Raw genomic sequence first — 22,195 nt, 5'->3', positions numbered from 1 at the left:
GCTCCAGGGTCCCAGGTTCGATTCCGGCTTGGGTCATTGTCTGTGCGGAGTCTGCACGTCCTCCCCGTGTCTGCGTGGGTTTCCTCCGGGTGCTCCGGTTTCCTCCCACAGTCCAAAGATGTGCGGGTTAGGTGAATTGGCCAATGATAAATTGCCCTTAATGTCCAAATTGCCCTTGGTGTTGGGTGGAGGTGTTGAGTTTGGGTAGGGTGCTCTTTCCAAGAGCTGGTGCAGACTCAAAGGGCCGAATGGCCTCCTTCTGCACTGTAAATTCAATGATAATCTATGATTAATCTAGGACAAAGGTTCGGCACAACATCGTGGGCCGAAGGGCCTGTTCTGTGCTGTATTTTCTATTTTCCATGTTCTATTCTCTGCTTCCTGTCACTAAGTCAATTTCTTATCCAAGTTCCTACTTTTCCCTTTTATTCCAGGAGCTGGAATTTTTCTCACAAGTCTATTGTGTGACTTTTGTAAGGGCCACGAAGAATCCAGCACGAGTTATAAGGATACAAAGTAATAACGTTTATTTACTATAATAATATACACACAACAGTAGCAGTAACTTCCCTTGCTACCTTCTCCTTCCTGCTGGTTCCTGAACTGGCCAGCTTATTTATACTAGGAGTTTCTCCGCCCCCCTCATTGGGGATGTTCATACTCCCATAGGATTGTGGGATAGTCGTTAGTCCCCAGCCAATCGTAAGTAGGCAGGTTATAACATCCCTCCCCCCCCCAAAGTCCAAGGAATCCACCGAAGACCCTGGCGAAGGAGGGCGTTGGACTCGTTTGGCCGCAGGCCGGACGCCATTTGCACGCGGCGCTGGATCAGGCGGCGTGTAACGAGACAGAGACCGGCGCTTCCGTGATGAATGGCGTAACGGTTGTACATCCACGACCCGTGGACCCGAGGATTCCCCTTCTGATGCATCCTGTGCCTCCATCTCGGAGTCAGAGTCTGCTGCCTCCGTCATGTCAGCGTCTCTATCTCCATTCGGTCCCGTAACGACCTGCGCAGGCTTCGAGTGAGGCACCAGTGGAAGATTGTGAGGACTACCTTCCCTTGTCTCTGGTCTCTGCGGCTGTAGAAATGAGCTCCGGGGGCGGGGAATCTTTTGAGGGGATGATCTTCTGGACCGGACGTGGTCTACGTGTTTTCGCTGGAGACGACCCTGGGCTTGCACTTGGTAAGATATAGGGCCCGTTTGGCGAAAGATTACACCAGGAACCCATTGGGCACCACCAGCAAAATTCCGCACGAATACTGGGTCACCGGGCGCAAACTGCCGAATCGGACGATGCCGAGACAATCCCTGTCCCTGCCGTTCTTGTGTGCGGCGTACTTTTGCGCCAATGTCCGGGAAGACCATACTAAGGCGGGTGCGAAGTCTTCGGCCCATTAGGAGTTCTGCGGGAGCTACCGCAGTCACTGTATGGGGGGTGGTCCTATACGTAAACAAAAAGCGAGCCAGTCTCGTGTCCATTGATCCGGAAGACTGCTTCTTTAGGCCTCTTTTGAATGTTTGCACTGCACGCTCTGCCAACACATTTGAAGCAGGGTGGTAAGGGGCAGTGCGGATATGGCGGATGCCGTTCATCTTTGTAAACCTAGCAAACTCCTCACTCGTGAATGGAGTGCCATTATCCGTGACCAGCACCTCGGGGAGGCCATGCGTACTAAATGATAAACGCATCTTTTCAATTGTTGCGCAGGACGTTGTCCCCTGCATCTTAAGCACCTCCAGCCATTTGGACTGGGCGTCAATTAGTAGAAGGAACATGGATCCCTGAAAAGGGCCTGCGAAATCTGCATGTAAGCGTGCCCAAGGCCGCCCTGGCCATTCCCAGTGATGTAGGGGCACGGCCGGCGGAAGCTTCTGATGCTCCTGGCAAATGGAGCAGTTTTGGGCCACCTTCTCAATGTCGGTGTCGAGGCCTGGCCACCAGACATAACTCCGGGCCAATATTTTCATCTTGGTCACGCCCGGATGCCCATTGTGCAAGTCTGATAATATCAGCTCCTTGCCTTTTTCCGGGATAATCACACGCGTCCCCCACAAGAGGATGCCGTCTTCCACGCTGAACTCTGACAGCTTGGAGGAAAATGCCCGCAACTCGCCTGGGAGCTGTCTATGCTGCCCACCATACAGGACTATGTGCCGAACCTTTGACAAGACTGGCTCCGTCTGGGTCCACTCACGGATCTGTGATGCCGTGACAGGCAAGGTGTCCATAAAATTTAGATGTGGAGATGCCGGCGTTGGACTGGGGTGAGCACAGTACGAAGTCTTACAACACCAGGTTAAAGTCCAACAGGTTTGTTTCGATGTCACTAGCTTTCGGAGCGCTGCTCCTTCCTCAGGTGAATGGAGAGGTCTGTTCCAGAAACACATATATAGACAAATTCAAAGATGCCAGACAATGCTTGGAATGTGAGCATTAGCAGGTGATTAAATCTTTACAGATCCAGAGATGGGGTAACCCCAGGTTAAAGAGGTGTGAATTGTACCAAGCCAGGACAGTTGGTAGGATTTTGCAGGCCAGATGGTGGGGGATGAATGTAATGCGACATGAATCCCAGGTCCCGGTTGAGGCCGCACTCAGGTGTGCGGAACTTGGCTATAAGCTTCTGCTCGGCGATTCTGCGTTGTCGCGGGTCCTGAAGGCCGCCTTGGAGAATGCTTACCCGGAGATCAGAGGCTGAATGCCCTTGACTGCTGAAGTGTTCCCCGACTGGAAGGGAACATTCCTGCCTGGTGATTGTTGCGCGATGTCCGTTCATTCGTTGTCGCAGCGTCTGCATGGTCTCGCTTGTACCACGCTTCGGGACATCCTTTCCTGCAGCATATGAGGTAGACAACGTTGGCCGAGTCGCACGAGTATGTACCGCGTACCTGGTGGGTGGTGTTCTCACGTGTAATGGTGGTATCCATGTCGATGATCTGGCACGTCTTGCAGAGATTGCCATGACAGGGTTGTGTGGTGTCGTGGTCACTGTTCTGAAGACTGGGTAGTTTGCTGCAAACAATGGTTTGTTTGAGGTTGCGCGGTTGTTTGAAGGCAAGTAGTGGGGCTGTGGGGATGACCTTGGCAAGATGTTCATCGTCATCAATGACGTGTTGAAGGCTGTGAAGAAGATGACGTAGTTTCTCCGCTCCGGGGAAGTACTGGATGACGAAGGGTATTCTGTCGGTTGTGTCCCATGTTTGTCTTCTGAGGAGGTCGGTCCGGTTTTTCGCTGACGCGCGTTGGAACTGTCGATCGATGAGTCGAGTGCCATATCCCGTTCGTACGAGGGCATCTTTCAACGTCTGTAGATGTCTGTTACGCTCCTCCTCGTCTGAGCAGATCCTGTGTATACGGAGCACTTGTCCATAGGGGATGGCTTCTTTAATGTGTTTAGGGTGGAAGCTGGAGAAGTGGAGCATCGTGAGGTTATCTGTGGGTTTGCGGTAAAGCGAAGTGCTGAGGTCACCGTCCTTGATGGAGACGAGTGTGTCCAAGAATGCAACTGATTTTGGAGAGTGGTCCATGGTGAGTCTGATGGTTGGATGGAACTTATTAAAGTCATCGTGTAGTCGTTTCAGTGATTCTTCGCCGTGGGTCCGAAGGGAAAAAATGTCATCGATGTATCTGGTGTATAACATTGGTTGAAGGTCCTGTGCGGTGAGTAGGTCCTGTTCAAACTTGTGCATGAAGATGTTGGCGTATTGGGGTGCGAATTTGGTCCCCATGGCTGTTCCGTGCGTCTGGATGAAGAACTTGTTGTCGAAGGTGTAGACGTTGTGATCCAGAATGAAGCGGATGAGTTGCAGAATTGCGTCTGGAGATTGGCAGTTGTCGGTGTTGAGTACTGAGGATGTTGCAGCAATGCCGTCGTCATGGGGGATGCTGGTGTAGAATTGTGTAGAAAAATAAAATTTTGGGTTGCAACCACCTCACCGGTCGTGGGGGTCGACATGGGGCCGGTCGATAAAGGCAATCGGCTCAGTGCGTCGGCATTTGCTATCTGCGTTCCTGGTTTGTGCTCCAGAGAATACTCATATGCAGCAAGCAACAAAGCCCAGCGCTGGATCCGTGCGGAAGCAATGGGCGGTATTGGCTTATCCTCTCTGAAGAGTCCCAGCAGGGGCTTATGATCAGTCACGATAGTGAAATGGCGGCTGTACACATACTGGTGGAAGCGTTTCACCGCGAAAACCACTGCCAGGCCCTCCTTCTCGATCTGCGCGTACTTTTTCTCCGCTGCAGTCAATGTGCGGGAGGCGAAAGCTATCGGTCGCTCGGCTCCGTTCTCCATCTTGTGGGACAGGACGGCCCCAATACCATACGGGGATGCATCACATGTGACGAGCAAAGGCTTTCCAGGATCATAGTGGGTTAGTAACCCAGACGACGACAATTGTTGCTTTACCCGCCGGAAAGCGGTTTCTTGCAGCTGACCCCAAACCCAGGTGTGATTTTTCTTTAACAGCAGGTGCAAGGGGGCCAGCGTAGCTGTCAGATTGGGGAGGAACTTCCCGTAATAGTTTACGAGACCGAGAAAAGAACGAAGATGCGAAGTGTCAGTCGGGGTGGGGGCATGTTGAATTGCACGCACCTTCTCTGCGACGGGGTGCAAACCCTCGCGGTCCACCCGATAACCTAGGTAGACTACTTCTTTTGCCTGAAATACGCACTTTGTGTGACGTAAACGGACTCCAGCCTGCGAAAGGCGTCTAAGGACAGCCTCCAGATTTTTCAAATGCTCTTGCTCCGACGTCCCTGTAATCAACACGTCATCTAGGTAGACAGCCACACGTGGTAAACCTCTCAAAATGCCCTCCATAACACGTTGAAAAATTGCGCAGGCAGAGGATACTCCAAAGGGCAACCGTGTATATTCATACAGGCCCCGGTGTGTGTTAATTGTTACATATGGTCGGGAGGCAGGGTCCAGCTCTAACTGCAGGTAGGCGTGACTCATATCTAATTTTGTGAATGAGAGTCCGCCTGCAAGTTTCGCGTAGAGATCCTCTATGCGAGGCACTGGGTGTCGGTCGAGTCGGGAAACTGTATTCACTGTAAGTTTATAGTCGCCACACAAGCGAACTGTGGCATCTGGCTTCATTACTGGTACAATTGGTGCTGCCCAGTCAGCAAAACGGACGGGCCTGATAATACCCAAACTCTCCAAACGAGTGAGCTCCCCTTCTACCTTCTCGAGCAAAGCGTAAGGCACTGGGCGCGCCCGGCGTGGCTCCTGGTTCAACTTGGATACGGGCTACGGCCCCTTTTATTTTCCCCAAACCAGGCTGGAATACCTCTGGGTATCGTCCTAGCACCTCAGTCAACCCTCCAGAAACTGTTTGGAGGATGTGCTGCCATTGCAACCGCAAATGGCGCAATCAGTCCCAGCCCAACAGGCTGGGCCCATGGCCACGCACCACGATAAGTGGGAAACGCCCCTCCTGGTGTCCATAAACAACAGGGGTCATTGTAGTTCCTGCAATGTCCAATGGTTCCCCCGTGTAGGTGGCCAACCTGGCCTGTGAGTCAGTTAATGTAAGGGTCTGTATACCCTGCTTGATGCGGTCGAATGTCCTCTGGGCGATCACAGAGACCGCTGCGCCAGTATCCAACTCCATCTCCAGCGGGTGGCCATTGACCCGTACTGTCACCTTAATGGGGGCCACACGGGGAGCTGCCACACAATGCAGCTGCAGGCAGTCGTCCTCCGTCTCCACGTCCTCAGGAGTGGTCACCGCAGGTTCATCCACATGGAAGGTACGGCCTCTGGGCTGGTCCCAGTTACGGCCCCTGGGCTGGTCCCAGTTTCGGTCGGAACGACGGCGCCGCTGGCGTCCCCAGGACCGCCGTCCGCGACGGGGTCGGCGCCTACAAGTCTGACACGCACATGGCTCCTGATTCATTGGCTCTGGAGAAGGCTCCCTTCGGGGAGGAATGTCCGATGGCCACTGGCGTCGGTCCGGACGTTGCCTCGCCCAAGGTACCGCAGGAGTGTGGGGGGACGTTTTTGGGCGGAAAGGCTTGCGCCCCAAGGCATGCACTTCCATTCCCTGTAGCTCCTGTACTCCTCGTTCTGCGCGCTCTCGGGACAAGACTATTTGTATTGCCTGTTGAAAAGTCAATGTTGGCTCCGCTAACAACTTTCTCTGGGTGGCCGCATTGTTAATACCGCAAACCAAACGGTCGCGTAACATTTCTGACAAGGTCTCACCATAGTCACAGTATTCCGCAATCCCGCGTCGCCTGGATAAAAAATAGGCAAGGGATTCTCCAGGGGTCCTCTCAGCGGTATTAAACCGGTAACGCTGGACTATCGTGGACGGGGTTGGGTTAAAATGTTGCCCCACTATATTCACAAGTTCATCAAACGTTTTGGTGTCCGGCGCAGCTGGGTACGTAAGGCTCCTAATCACCCCAAATGTATGCGGCCCGCAGGCGGTGAGCAATATGACCACCTGGCGCTCGTTTTCGGTGATATTGTTTGCCCGGAAATAGTAACGCATCCGTTGTGTGTACTGGTTCCAGCTTTCCAGCGCAGCATCAAAAACATCCAAACGTCCGTACAGAGGCATGGTATAATAGAAAACAACTTCCAACCTGTATCCAACAAAAATCCAGGGAGGTGGCTTCAGCAGTGTAGACAGCTATTCACTTTAACCCTCGTCGCCAGTTTTGTAAGGGCCACGAAGAATCCAGCACGAGTTTTAAGGATACAAAGTAATAACGTTTATTTACTATAATAATATATACATAACAGTAGCAGTAACTTCCCTTGCTACCTTCTCCTTCCTGCTGGCTCCTGAACTGGCCAGCTTATTTATACTAGGAGTTTCTCCGCCCCCCTCATTGGGGAAGCTCATACTCCCACAGGATTGTGGGATAGTCATTAGTCCCCAGCCAATCGTAAGTAGGCAGGTTATAACAGTGACGCTGCATCAAATGCCTTTTGAAAATCCATGTAAACCACATCAACCGTGATGCCCTTATCAACCTTCTCTGTTACCTCCTCAAAAAACTCCAAGTTAGTTCAACATGACTTTTCTCAATGAATCCCACTGCCAGTTTTTTTCCTCTCCGGTTCCTATCCCACTGCCAATCTGGATTAAACCCTCTCCAACTACACGAGCAAACATCCCCACGAGGGCATTCGGCCCGATCCAGTTAGTGTGACGCCCCCTCTTGTACAGGTACCACCTACCCCATATCCGTCCCAATGCCTCAGAAAAATAAACCTGTTCCTTCCTCCCTGTCTCCACTTTTCCTATTCTTATCCCCACTAGCAAGTGATACTGGGATTGTCCTGAAATTACTGCTGCTGACCTCCTGCTTTATCATTTCCTTCCTAACTCTCTCAAATCTGACTTCATACCTTTTCCTCCCTGTGTCATTAGTCCTCCGACAGCTCTCTGCCAAAGCCGTGCAGCCGCTCTGTGACATCCTCGACCCTTTACCCTGGGCAGGGTGTGACGGGTGGTGAACCACAGGAGTCAGTTCTTGGGCCTCAACCTTTTACAGTTTGTGGAAGTAACATTGCTGCTGAAGTGAAAGGTCAGTTGTTCAATCTGTTGACGACACAAAAGGCAGGAAAGTACATTTTGAAAATGACGTGAGGAGGCTACAAAGGGATGGATCCAGTGAGTGGACAAATATCCGGCAAATGTTGTATTTCCCGTACCAGCCTCCCCGAACAGGCACCAGAATGTGGCGACTAGGGGCTTTTCACAGTAACTTCATTTGAAGCCTACTTGTGACAATAAGCGAATTTCATTTCATTTGGAATTACGGAAATTGAACCGTGCTGCTGGCCTGCCTTGGTCTGCTTTCCAAGCCAGTGATTTAGCCCTGTGCTAAACAGCCCCTGTGCTAAACAGCCCCTGTGCTAAACAGCCCCTGTGCTAAACAGCCCCTAAACAGTTTCATTTTCATAATGTGAGAAAATGAGATATTGTCTATTTTGGCAAGAAGAATAAGAGGTTTGAAGATATCTGGGTGCATGAATCACAGGTACAGCGAGTAACTCGGAAATCTGATAGAATGTGATTGTTTATTGTGAGGGGACAGATTACAAAAGTAGGTTATGTTTCAGTTGTACAGGACATTGGTGCGAGCACATCGGGAGTACTTTATACAGTATTGGTCTCTTATTACTAGACTAAGGCCAGTAATGGGTGGGTTGTCTAATGAGGAAAGGTTGGAGGTTAGTTAATAATAATAATTGCGACTTCCGGTTGCGGCTATGCAGAGCTAAGTCGCACGTTCGGCAGCTCCCGCTTGGAACGGACGTTTGGGCTCTTTTCAGGGCCTCCAATGGCATTTTTTCAACATTTCCCGGTGTGGGAAGAAGACTGCAACATTCCCCCGACAGTGTATGGCTTGGACCAGGAGCGGGGCGACTAAAAAAGTGATGGTGAACCCAAAGAAAGTGAAGAAGAGCAAGATGGCGACGGGCAGGGACCAGGCAGCGTGGATGCAGTGGGCGCAGGAGCAGCAGGAGGTTATCCAGCGCTGCTTCAGGGAGCTCAAAGCAGACCTGCTGGAGCCGATGTAGGCCTCTATTGATAAGCTGCTGGAGACCCAGATGGCCCAGGGGATGGTGATCCACAAGAAATGGCAGGAACGGTTCGAGGAGTTGGAGAATTGGTCGAGGTGGAAGAATCTGCGGATCCTGGGCCTCCCCGGAGGGACTGCAGGGGTCGGACGTGGGGGCCTATGTGGTCACCATGTTGAACTCGCTGATGGGAGTGGGGTCCTTCCAGGGGCCCCTGGAGCTGGAAGGGGCCCATAGAGTGCTGGCGAGGAGGCCCAAGGCTAACGAGCCGCCGCGGGCGGTGTTGGTGCGGTTTCATCAGTTCGCTGAACGGGAGTGTGTGCTCAGGTGGGCCAGGAAAGAGAGGGAGCAGCAGGTGGGAGAATGCGGAGGTTCAAGTATCTCAGGACTGGAGCACGGAGGTGGCGGCAAAGGGGGCCGGGTACAATCGGGCAAAGGCGGTGCTGCACAGGAAGGGGGTGAAGTTTGGCATGTTGCAGCCGGCGCGACTGTGGGTCACCTACAAGGACCGGCACCATTATTTTGAGTTCCCGGAGGAGCCGTGGGCCTTTGTTCAGGCCGGGAAGCTGGACACAAACTGAGGGTCGGGATGGGTGGTCGGGCGTGGGGATGGTCGGGGATTGTTCTTGCTGTGTTACATTTTGAGGGGGTGTTCTTTTTTCTTGTTTAGTTTTGGTTTGGTGTGGGTGGTTAGGGTGGGTTGGGCACTGTTTTGGTTGGGTCTGTCGGGTGGGCTCTTGGAGGGGGGCATGTAAACGGAGTAGGGGGTGGATGGCCGGCAGGGGGGGATGGGGCCCTGCGGGGGAGGGGGAGGCCCAAGTCGGGGGTGAGGGGACTGGGCCTGTAAAAGGAGCTGCGACAGAGGAGGCGGGGCCGGGCAGGTGGAAAGCACGGGCTTTTTCCCGCGCTGAAGGCTGGAGGGGGCGGGGCCCGGGCGGGGAAGCACGGGTTTTTCCCCGCGCTTGGGATTGAAGGGGGAGGCGGAGAGCCTGCTGGTGGGTAATGGAGGGGGAGGGGATGTCCCACAATGGGAGGAGTCGAAGTAGAGGCGGGAGTGGCCGGGGTCAGCAGGAGTCAGCTGACTTGCGGGAGTGCAATGGGGGGAGCAATGCAGCTAGGAGGGGTCCTAGCTGGGGGGTGGGGGGGAACCGGGTTGCTGCTGGTATGGTCAAGGGGGAGCTGGAGCGAGTAGAGGGGGTTGGGGACGGGGTCTGCCGCCATGGGGAACGGGTCGGGCGTGGGGCATGTGGCTGACCGAGGAGGGGTTATGGCTAGTCGGCGGGGGAGGGGGAGGGGGGCGGGTAGCCCTCTGATCTGGCTGATAACCTGGAACGGGTGTTCGCACATCTGAAGGGGTTGAAGGCGGATGTGGTTGTGCTCCAGGAGAGACACCTGAAGGTGGCAGACCAGGTAACATTGAGGAAGGGGTGGGTAGGCCAGGTGTTTCATTCGGGGCTGGATGCCAAAAATCGGGGGGTGGTGATCTTGGTGGGAAAGAGGGTGTCGTTCGAGATGGCGAGCATTGTGACAGACAATAGCGGCAGGTACTTAATGGTAAGTGGTAAGCTGCAAGGGGAGAGGGTGGTGCTGGTCAACGTGTACGCCCCAAACTGGGACGATGCGGGTTTTATGCGGCGCATGTTGGGTCGGATCCCGGACTTGGAAGTGGGGGCCTGATAATGGAGGGGGGACTTTAACACGGTGTTGGATCCGGCACTGGATCGCTCCAGGTCTAGGACGGGTAGGAGGCCGGCGGCGGCTCAAGTGCTGAGGGGGTTTGTGGACCAGATGGGAGGGGTGGACCCTTGGAGATTTGCAAGGCCGGGGGCTAGGGAATTTTCATTCTTCTCGCACGCTCATAAGGCCTATTCCCGGATTGACTTTTTTGTTATGAGCAGGGCGCTGATTGTAAGAGTAGAGGATACCGACTACTCGGCGATAGTCATTTCGGATCATGCCCCGCATTGGGTAGACCTGGAGCTGGGGGAGGAGAGGGATCAGCGCCCGTTGTGGCGCTTGGAGGTGGGGCTGTTGGCGGACGAGGAGGTGAGCGAGCGGGTCCGAAGAAGCATAGAGAGATACCTGGAGGCCAACGATAACGGGGAGGTTCGAGTGGGGATGGTCTGGGAGGCGCTGAAGGCGGTGTTTAGGGGAGAGCTGATCTCCATTAGGGCCCACAAGGAGAGGAGAGAGCAGAGGGAGAGGGAGATGTTAAGTAATGGGTTAAGAGACATTGCAATTAGTTGTCTCATTTATGTTAAGTATCCATTAATTGACACTGATATGTAAAGGGGCTTCAGGTGGCCTCTGTCTAGGTGATGGATGGTTAGAGTTTTGTGCAAAGGCTGTTGGAATGAAATAAATGTGTTTGTGAAAAAGGAACAGAACTTTAGACTCTTCATATCACAGCAACTCTTCCAACTTCTTCCATCGGGCAGGAGATACAGAAGTCTGAGAACACGCACGAACAGACTCAAAAACAGCTTCTTCCCCGCTGTCACCAGACTCCTGAACGATCTTCTTATGGACTGACCTCATTAACACTACACCCTGTCTGATTCACCCGATGCCGGTGTTATGTAGTTACATTGTATATGTTGTGTTGCCCTGTTATGTATTTTCTTTTATTCCCTTTTCTTCTCATGTACTTAATGATCTGTTGAGCTGCTCGCAGAAAAATACTTTTCACTGTACCTCGGTACACGTGACAATAAACAAATCCAATCCAATCCAATCCAACTAAAACGTCTAACAATTGGTAGCAGAGGATGGTAGCTGTGTAAATGTGACGGGTTGAAAGATACAACTTTTCCAGATCAGACCAAGGAGTGAGTGAGAAAAGAAAAAAAAAAAGGGATTTATGGCTGAACCGAGGATAAAGATGGTTGGATATGACTATCATAGAATCATAGAATTTACAGTGCAGAAGGAGGCCATTCGGCCCATTGAGTCTGCACCGGCTCTTGGAAAGAGCACCCTACCCAAAGTCAACATCTCCACCCTATCCCCATAACCCAGTAACCCCACCCAACACCAAGGGCAATTTTTGGACACTAAGGGCAATTTATCATGGCCAATCCACCTACCCTGCACATCTTTGGACTGTGGGAGGAAACCGGAGCACCCGGAGGAAACCCACGCAGACACTGGGAGGACGTGCAGACTCCGCACAGACAGTGACCCAAGCCGGAATCGAACCTGGGACCCTGGAGCTGTGAAGCAATTGTGCTATCCACAATGCTACCGTGCTGCCCAAATCCTCCCTTATTTTCTGAAAGGGAATCGTACGACCAATGGAGAAGTGCAGTAGTTATGTGGACTAAGGTAACTGCTTTGGGAAAGAGAAAACAAGGTATGGCATTGGCTCTTTCTCTACCATATGGCAGTAAAATCCAAAACAAAGTGCTTTCTGAGCTGGAATTGGAAGAGTTAGACTCAGAAGAAGGTCTGGAGACTTTATTACATTATATGGATAAGATTTATAAGAAAGATGACTTGTTAAGTGCGTATGAAGCATGGTCGGAATTTGATAAGTTCCGGAAAATGGAGGATATCTCCATGGAAGACTATATAATGGAATTTGGCAGACTATATAAAAGCTGCAGAAACACAACCTGGAATTTCCACAGTCTGTGTTGGCCTTTAAATTACTTGACTGTGCTAGAGTGAGCAACATGGATAGGCTCCTGGTTTTGACAGGAGTTCAGTTTACGGATGAGGATACCTTATTCGAACAGATGACAAAAGCTTTACAAAAGTTTCTGGGGAAACATTCGATTCCGATGGCCCTGATGACCCAAATAGGTCAGCCTGCAATAAGGCAGAATATGGAAGATACACTAGTAACAGGATGGCGAAATCGTATGGCTACGAACAGGGCTCAAGACTATAGAAGGAGACCGAGACAAGGAAATTATAAAGACAGAAACCCAGTTAGAACCTACAATAGGAAGATGAACCCCAGAAATGTACGGGGCATGATAAATCGATGTTTTCGATGTGACTCTCAATACCATTATGCTTTCAACTGTCCAACTCGTTATGATAGAGTGTTTGAGGCGACACATGACACGGAAGAGTCAGAAGAGGAAAAAGATAGTGACCAGAAAGAAGGCATTGTCCTATTGACAAGCAGTTTTACGCCGGTAATGAGGGTGTTGTTTGCAGAATCCTTCAACTGTGCTGTATTGGACAGTGGCTGCACATCTACTGTGTGTGGAATTGACTGGTTAAAATGTTACCTGGACTCTTTGAATGCAGAAAATCGTAACAAGGTTAAGGAATTTGAAAGTTCCACAAGTTTCAGGTTTGGGGATGATAATACTCTGAAGTCGCTGAAAAGAGTGGTGATCCATTGCAATATTGCCGGAGTGAATCATTTCATTAGCACGGATGTTGTATCAAGTGAGATACCTTTACTTCTGAGCAGACCGTCGGTGAAGAAAGCACACATGAAACTGGATATGGAACAGGATAAGGCAACAGTTTTTGGAAAGACGGTGGACTTACAATTTACACAGTCGGGACACTATTGTATTCCATTACTGACAAATAATATTTCAAGTAGAGTGGTTAAGGATGTGTTAATGGCAGTTGAAAATGGGACTTTAGCTGATAAAAAGTTTGTGGTATTAAAACTGCATAGGCAATATGCACATCCGTCTCCTCGGAGGCTGAAAAATTTATTAAAGGATGCAGGGGTAAGGGATGACGACTATACTAAACTGATAGAACAGGTTAGTGACTGCTGTGAAGTTTGTAGGAAGTACAGAAGGACACCAGCACGACCGATCGTAACCCTACCTTTGGCCAGGGATTTCACTGTTGAATTATCAGTTTATTGGCTGTTTCTGCTCAGCACGTTCTTGTTCTGCGTCAGCTTCGTTTTCCAGTTCTTGTGGAATGTTGAGTTCATTAATAAGACATAGGAGCAGAATTAGGCCATTCGGCCCATCGAGTCTGCTCCGCCATTCAATCATGGCTGATATTTTCTCATCCCCATTCTCCTGCCTTCTCCCCATAACCCCTGATCCTCTTATTGATCAAGAACCTATCTATCTCTGTCTTAAAGACACTCAGTGATTTGGCCTCCACAGCCTCGTGCGGCAAAGAGTTCCACAGATTCACCACCCTCTGGCTGAAGAAATTCCTCCTCATCTCTGTTTTAAAGGATCGTCCCTTTAGTCTGAGATGGTGTCCTCTGGTTCTAGTTTTTCCTACAAGTGGAAACATCCTCTCCACGTCCACTCTATCCAGGCCTCGCAGTATCCTGTAAGTTTCAATAAGATCCCCCCTCATCCTTCTAAATTCCAACGAGAACAGACCCAGAGTCCTCAACCGTTCCTCATACGACAAGTTCTTCATTCCAGGAATCATTCTTGTGAACCTTTTCTGGACCCTTTCCAAGGCCAGCACATCCTTCAGTAAGGCCTTTGACAAGGTCCCTCATGGTAGACTAGTACAAAAGGTGAAGTCACACGGGATCAGGGGTGAACTGGCAAGGTGGATACAGAACTGGCTAGGCCATAGAAGGCAGAGGGTAGCAATGGAGGGATGCTTTTCTAATTGGAGGGCTGTGACCAGTGGTGTTCCACAGGGATCAGTGCTGGGACCTTTGCTCTTTGTAGTATATATAAATGATTTGGAGGAAAATGTAACTGGTCTGATTAGTAAGTTTGCAGACGACACAAAGGTTGGTGGAATTGCGGATAGCGATGAGGACTGTCTGAGGATACAGCAGGATTTAGATTGTCTGGAGTCTTGGGCGGAGAGATGGCAGATGGAGTTTAACCTGGACAAATGTGAGGTAATGCATTTTGGAAGGGCTAATGCAGGTAGGGAATATACAGTGAATGGTAGAACCCTCAAGAGTATTGAAAGTCAAAGAGATCTAGGAGTACAGGTCCACAGATCACTGAAAGGGGCTACACAGGTGGAGAAGGTAGTCAAGAAGGCATACGGCATGCTTGCCTTCATTGGCCGGGGCATTGAGTATAAGAATTGGCAAGTCATGTTGCAGCTGTATAGAACCTTAGTTAGGCCACACTTGGAGTATAGTGTTCAATTCTGGTCGCCACACTACCAGAAGGATGTGGAGGCTTTAGAGAGGGTGCAGAAGAGATTTACCAGAATGTTGCCTGGTATGGAGGGCATAAGCTATGAGGAGCGATTGAATAAACTCGGTTTGTTCTCACTGGAACGAAGGAGGTTGAGGGGCGACCTGATAGAGGTATACAAAATTATGAGGGGCATAGACAGAGTGGATAGTCAGAGGCTTTTCCCCAGGGTAGAGGGGTCAATTACTAGGGGGCATAGGTTTAAGGTGAGAGGGGCAAAGTTTAGAGTAGATGTACGAGGCAAGTTTTTTACGCAGAGGGTAGTGGGTGCCTGGAACTCACTACCGGAGGAGGTAGTGGAGGCAGGGACGATAGGGACATTTAAGGGGCATCTTGACAAATATATGAATAGGATGGGAATAGAAGGATACGGACCCAGGAAGTGTAGAAGATTGTAGTTTAGTCGGGCAGTATGGTCGGCACGGGCTTGGAGGGCCGAAGGGCCTGTTCCTGTGCTGTACATTTCTTTGTTCTTTGTTCTTTGTTCCTTAGATACGGGCCCAAAACTGCTCACAATACTCCAAATGGGGTCTGACCAGAGCCTGATACAGCCTCAGAAGTACATCCCTGGTCTTGTATTCTAGCCCTCACGGCATGAATGCTAACATTGCATTTGCCTTTTTCACTGCCGACTGAACCTGCACATTAACCTTAAGAGAATCGTGATCAAGGACTCCCAAGTCCCTTTGTGCTTCTGCTTTCTGAAGCATTTCCCCAGTTAGAAATTTTATGTTTTCGAAATTTGCTCATCGGCCTCCTGTGTGAGGAAAAATGGGAATGTGGCTGCTCCATGCGGGAATGTTGGACCTGCCTGGTGTTGCAAAGAACAAAGAAGTGTACAGCACAGGAACAGGCCCTTCGGCCCTCCAAGCCCGTGCCGACCATGCTGCCCGACTAAACTACAATCTTCTACACTTCCTGGGTCCGTATCCCTCTATTCCCATCCTATTCATGTATTTGTCAAGATGCCCCTTAAATGTCACTATCGTCCCTGCTTCCACCACCTCCTCCGGTAGCGAGTTCCAGGCACTCGCTACCCTCTGTGTAAAAAAACTTGCCTCGTACATCTACTCTAAACCTTGCCCCTCTCACCTTAAACCTATGCCCCCTAGTAATTGACCCCTCTACCCTGGGGAAAAGCCACTGACTATCCACTCTGTCTATGCCCCTCATAATTTTGTAGACCTCTACCAGGTCACCCCTCAACCTCCTTCGTTCCAGTGAGAACAAACCGAGTTTATTCAACCGAGTTTATTGACCACGGGGCTCGCTGTGTCTATAATGTTGTGCAGGGGTCAGTGCAGAGTTTCCCACCTTTACTTGTCACATCTGTGTAGCTGCTCTGACAGAGGATGGCACCCCTGAAGTTATCAACACACCTTTTAATAGCAGAACAAAGACGGTCACATCTGTGGCTGATTTGAACTGGGTTTATCTATGATTGAAAATACTTGAATCTCCCTGTAGACTCCATTGTGATATATTTTTCCTACAACTTTCTCCGGTTTCAGGACAATCTGCCGAGTATTTTAAATCACTTTTCCAATTGTTTCAAAATTCCAAACTCTCAGACAGACAGACAGAAGCATTTCACTAACACAAACAAACCAGCTCAACCTGTTTTACCCTCAAAGAAAGGTTTTAAAAACTTTGATCAAATTCTCTTTCTCAATTATGTCAAAACAAGAGCTCTAATGGTTCCCTCCACGCCTCCCCCCCCCTCCAAAAAAAACCATTTGGTCTTGAATCGAAGAACAAATCACAGGATTAATCACCATCACTTTCAATAAAGCTGCCCCATTCTCACGTGTGTACATTTATATCTGGTGATGCACTATCAATTACGACAAGACGAGAGTAGAGAGTAATCGAGGCTTTATTACACAGAAATGTGTGGTCTCCTACAGCTGCTGCTGAAATGGCTGCAGTTTGGAGAGCACACACATTTATACTCCGCCTACTGGGCGGAGCCAGCAGGCAGGGATCTACCCCCGTACCTGTAGTACAGGGGCCTTACCGTAATACCCTCGTATGCAGTGCAGTTTATACAATATAATACAACAGTGCTGACTACCACATCTGGTTTAAAATCCCCACATGAAAATAGTTTGGAATCAAGTTACCAGGTTCAATTTTGGAACAAATCATAGAATTTACAGTGCAGAAGGAGGCCATTTGGTCCATTGAGTCTGCACTGGCTCTCGGAAAGAGCACCCTACCCAAACACACACCTCCACCCTATCCCCATAACACAGTAACCCCACCCAACACTAAGGGCAATTTTGGACACTATGGGCAATTTAGCATGACCAATCCACCTAACCTGCACATCTTTGGACTGTGGGAGGAAACCGGAGCACCCGGAGGAAACTCACGCATACACTGGGAGAATGTGCAGACTCCGCACAGACAGTGCCCCAAGCGGGAATCGAACCCGGGTCCCTGGCGCTGTGAAGCAACAGTGCTAACCACTGTGCTGCCGTGCTGCCAATTGTTCTAAAATAACAAAAAATGACCTTTTCCATTAAATTTTTGCATTGCTGAAATTATTAATATTTTTCAGATTGAAGGGAGGAATCTTGTGGCTCAGGATCCGTGCGTTTCAACCCAAAATGGAGAATACAGGTAATGTCTGATCATTATTGCTGAGATGGAACACCACCAATTGGACAACAACATGTGCATGATGGACTGAATGTCATTTCTTGTCTGAAGATCAAACTTTTCATGTAAATTATCAGCATTACGTCGACCTTGTGATTCAATAGTCTGTAAACTATGTATAAAAGTTTTGAATCACAACATTCTGGAGAATAATCTTTGCTCTCCAAAGTTTCAACACCATTCCTCAACCAACTGAAATCTGACTGGCCTTCATGCTTTTGTACTCTGTGCCTCGGGGACAGTTAGCCCAGGTGGCTGGATGACTGGTTCATGATACGAAGCAAGGCCAGCAGCGTGAGTTCAATTCATAATCTGGCTGTTATTCATGAAGGCCTTCTCAACCTTGCCTCTTGCCTGAGGTATGGTGATCCTCCGGTTAAATTGCCGCAGTCAGCTCGCTCTCAAAGGGCAGAGCAGCCTGTGGTCCTTGGGGCTGACAATTTACAAAACCCAAGAGCCAGTGTCCGGCCACCTTCAACGGTTTTGTGTCTCTTTGTTCCCAAAAGCACTTTAAAATTTTGTCATGTGGTCCCTCTCGTCTCTTACCAAAATGAATCACTTCCAGACCATAAGACATAGGAGCAGAATTAGGCCACTCGGCCCATCGAGTCTGCTCCGCCATTCAATCACGGCTGATATTTTCTCATCCCCATTCTCCTGCCTTCTCCCCATAACCCCCGATCCCCTTATTGACAAGAACCTATCTGTCTCTGTGCAAATTTATTTCATGAAACATGGATAATGTTAACGTCAGCAATTTTATAACCCATCCTTAATTACCCTTGAGAAGGTTTTGGTAATGGTGATTTAGACAGTCTAAGAGGGTTTGCATGAACAAGCAGATGGAATATTATGTGGGAAAAACTTTGGGAGCCAAAACAGAAATGCAGAGAATTTCTTAAATGGTGAGAGATTGAGAGGGCTGATGCCCAAAGAGATTTGGGTGTGACTGGAAACTAACATTCTGATGTAATAGGCAATTAGGTTTACAAATGGAATGTTGACCTTTATCATAAGAAGATTTGAGTCTCGGAGTAAGTATGCAATATTGCAAATATATAGAAACCTGGAGGATTGTGTGCAATTGTGATCTCCTTACCAAAGTAAGGATATTCTGACCACTGAGCGAGTCCAACAGCTTGATTCCTGGGATGGCAGGATTGTTGGACAAAGAGAGATTGAGGTGACTGTCTGTTTTCTCTGGAATTTTGAAGAATGTGAAGTGATCTTTTTGCCGTGTCAGGTTGATGTGAACAGGATGTTCCCTGGCTGCTGAATCTAGAACCAGGGAACAGTCTCAGAATAATGCATCGCAGTTTTGTAGGTGTTTGCAGCACAGACGGAGGCCCATCCTGTCCATGCCTCTCGGAGTGGCCGAGCCAGACACTCGATAGCCCTCGGAGTGCCCTAGCCAGACACTCGATAGCCCTCGGAGTGGCCGAGCCAGACATTCGATAGCCCTCGGAGTGCCCTAGCCACACATTCGATAGCCCTCGGAGTGGCCGAGCCAGACACTCGATAGCCCTCGGAGTGGCCGAGCCAGACACTCGATAGCCCTCGGAGTGGCCGAGCCAGACACTCGATAGCCCTCGGAGTGGCCGAGCCAGACACTCGATAGCCCTCGGAGTGGCCGAGCCAGACACTCGATAGCCCTCGGAGTGGCCGAGCCAGACATTCGATAGCCCTCTGAGTGGCCGAGCCAGACATTCGATAGCCCTCGGAGTGGCCGAGCCAGACACTCGATAGCCCTCGGAGTGGCCGAGCCAGACACTCGATAGCCCTCGGAGTGGCCGAACCAGACACTCGATAGCCCTCGGAGTGGCCGAGCCAGACATTCGATAGCCCTCGGAGTGGCCGAGCCAGACACTCGATAGCCCTCGGAGTGGCCGAGCCAGACACTCGATAGCCCTCGGAGTGGCCGAGCCAGACACTCGATAGCCCTCGGAGTGGCCGAGCCAGACACTCGATAGCCCTCGGAGTGGCCGAGCCAGACACTCGATAGCCCTCGGAGTGGCCGAGCCAGACACTCGATAGCCCTCGGAGTGGCCGAGCCAGACACTCGATAGCCCTCGGAGTGGCCGAGCCAGACATTCGATAGCCCTCGGAGTGGCCGAGCCAGACACTCGATAGCCCTCGGAGTGGCCGAGCCAGACACTCGATAGCCCTCGGAGTGGCCGAGCCAGACATTCGATAGCCCTCGGAGTGGCCGAGCCAGACACTCGATAGCCCTCGGAGTGGCCGAGCCAGACACTCGATAGCCCTCGGAGTGGCCGAGCCAGACACTCGATAGCCCTCGGAGTGCCCTAGCCAGACACTCGATAGCCCTCGGAGTGGCCGAGCCAGACACTCGATAGCCCTCGGAGTGCCCTAGCCAGACACTCTATAGCCCTCGGAGTGGCCGAGCCAGACACTCGATAGCCCTCGGAGTGGCCGAGCCAGACACTCGATAGCCCTCGGAGTGCCCTAGCCAGACACTCGATAGCCCTCGGAGTGGCCGAGCCAGACACTCGATAGCCCTCGGAGTGGCCGAGCCAGACACTCGATAGCCCTCGGAGTGGCCGAGCCAGACACTCGATAGCCCTCGGAGTGGCCGAGCCAGACACTCGATAGCCCTCGGAGTGGCCGAGCCAGACACTCGATAGCCCTCGGAGTGGCCGAGCCAGACACTCGATAGCCCTCGGAGTGGCCGAGCCAGACACTCGATAGCCCTCGGAGTGGCCGAGCCAGACACTCCGTTGTATTCAACCGCTACGAAAACACAAAAAAGGAATGAAACCGGACGGACCACCCGGCATCGAACCAGGCACCGGAAATGACAACGGCAAACCCAGCCCTGCCGACCCGGCAAAGTCCTCGTCACTAACATCTGGGGGCTTGTGCCACAGTTGGGAGAGCTGTCTCACAGACTGGTCCAGCGACAGACTGACATAGTCATACTTAGAGAATCATACCTTACAATGTCCCAGACACCACTGTCCCCATTCCTGGGTATGTCCTGTCTCACCGACCGGACAGACCCAGCAGAGGGGCCGGCACAGTGGGATACAGTCGGGAGGGAGTTGCCTGGGAGTCCTCAACACCGACTCTGGACCCCATGAAGTCTCCTAGCTTCAGGTGAAACATGGGCAAGGAAACCTCCTGCTGATTACCACATACCGTTCACCATCAGCTGAAGAATCAGTTGAACACCACTCGGAGGAAGCACTGAGGGTGACGAGGGCACAGAGTGTACTCTGGGTGGGGACTTCAATGGCCATCACGAAGAGTGGCTCGGCAGTACCACCACAGACCGAGCTGGCCGGGTCCTAAAGGACACAGCTGCTGGACTGGGACTGAAGCAGGTGGTGAGGGAACCAACAAGAGGGGAAAATATACTTTTAAAGAATTTTTTTACAGTACCCAATTATTTTTTTCCAATTGAGGGGCAATTTAGCGTGGCCAATCCACCTAACCAGCACATCTTTGGGTTTCGGAGGTCAAACCCACGCAGACATGGGGAGAGTGTGCAAACTCCACACAGACAGTGACCCAGAGCCCGGATTCGAACCCGGGTCCTCAGTGCTGCAGTCCCAGTGCTAACTACTGTCCCACCGTACCGCCCTCCGGGAAAAACATACTTGACCTCATCCTCCCCAATCTGCCTGCTGCAGGTGAATCTGTCCATGACAGTATCGGTCGAAGTGACCACCGCACAGTCCTTGTGGAGACAAAGTCCCGTCTTCACATTGCGGATACCCTCCATCGTGTTGTGTGGCACGACCACCGTGCTCAATGGGAGAGACTTCGAACAGATCTAGCAACTTGACTGGGCCTCCATGAGGCGCTGTGGGCCATCAGCAGCAGCAGAATTGTATTGAAATGAAATGAAATGAAATGAAAATCGCTTATTGTCACAAGTAGGCTTCAAATGAAGTTACTGTGAAAAGCTCCTAGTCACCACATTCCGGCACCTGTTCGGAGAGGCTGGTACGGGAATCGAACCGTGCTGCTGGCCTGCCTTGGTCTGCTTTCAAAGCCAGCAATTTAGCCCAGTGAGCTAAACCAGCCCCTGTAACGACTGGTTACAGATTCAACCGCAATCTGTAACCTACTGGCCCGGCATATCCCCCACTCCCCCATTACCCCCCAGCCAGGGGATCAACCCGGTTCAATGAAGAGAGCAGGAGAGCGTGCCGGGAGCAACAGCAGGCAGACCTTAAACTGTGGTGTTAACCTGGTGAAGCTACAGCACAGGACTACTTGTGTGTCAAACAGCATCAGCAGCAAGTAATAGACAGAGCGAAGCGATTCCACAACAAACGCATCAGATCTAAGCTCTGCAGTCCTGTCTCATCCAGCCGTGAATGGTGGTGGACAATTGAACAACTCACTGGAGGAGGAGGGTCCACAAATATCCCCATCCTCAATGATGGAGGAGCCCAGCACATCTGTGCAAAAGACAAGGCTGAAGCATTCGCAACAATCTTCAGCCAGAGGTGCCGAGTGGATGATCCGTCTCGGTCTCCTCAGGAGGTCCCAGTAACTAGGATCAGTCTTCAGCCAATACGATTCACGTGATATCAAGAAACGGCTGAAGGCGCTGGACACTGCAAAGGCCCTGATAATATTCCGGCAACAGTACTGAAGACTTGTGCCCCAGAACTTGCCGCACCCCTAGCCAAGCTGTTCCAGTCCAGCTACAACACTGGCATCTACCCGGCAATGTGGAAAATTACCCAGGTGTGTCCTGTACACAAGAAACAGGACAAATCCAACCCAGCCAATTACCGCCCTATCAGTCTACTCTTCATCAACAGTGCTATCAAGCGGCACTTACTCAGCAATAACCTGCTCACGGACGCTCAGTTTGGGTTCCGCC

At 50.9% G+C, this 22,195-nt stretch overlaps 1 protein-coding gene across 2 annotated transcripts in view; it reads left to right on the top strand.

The window, feature by feature from the left end:
* LOC140389482 (leucine-rich repeat-containing protein 31-like) overlaps positions 1-22,195 on the top strand; it is a 223,064-nt gene that overhangs the window by 15,711 nt on the left and 185,158 nt on the right. For both annotated transcript variants that reach the window (XM_072473615.1, XM_072473614.1), the window contains one exon: positions 17,237-17,298. In XM_072473615.1, the coding sequence (XP_072329716.1) occupies positions 17,286-17,298 (13 nt within the window). In that variant the 5' untranslated portion in view covers positions 17,237-17,285. The remainder of the gene's footprint in view (positions 1-17,236; positions 17,299-22,195) is intronic.

The sequence above is a fragment of the Scyliorhinus torazame genome, chromosome 14 (assembly GCF_047496885.1).
Source record: "Scyliorhinus torazame isolate Kashiwa2021f chromosome 14, sScyTor2.1, whole genome shotgun sequence".
NCBI lineage: Eukaryota > Metazoa > Chordata > Chondrichthyes > Carcharhiniformes > Scyliorhinidae > Scyliorhinus > Scyliorhinus torazame.
The sequence above is the reverse complement of the archived record's forward strand: the minus strand, read 5'-3'. Positions and strand labels throughout refer to the sequence as shown.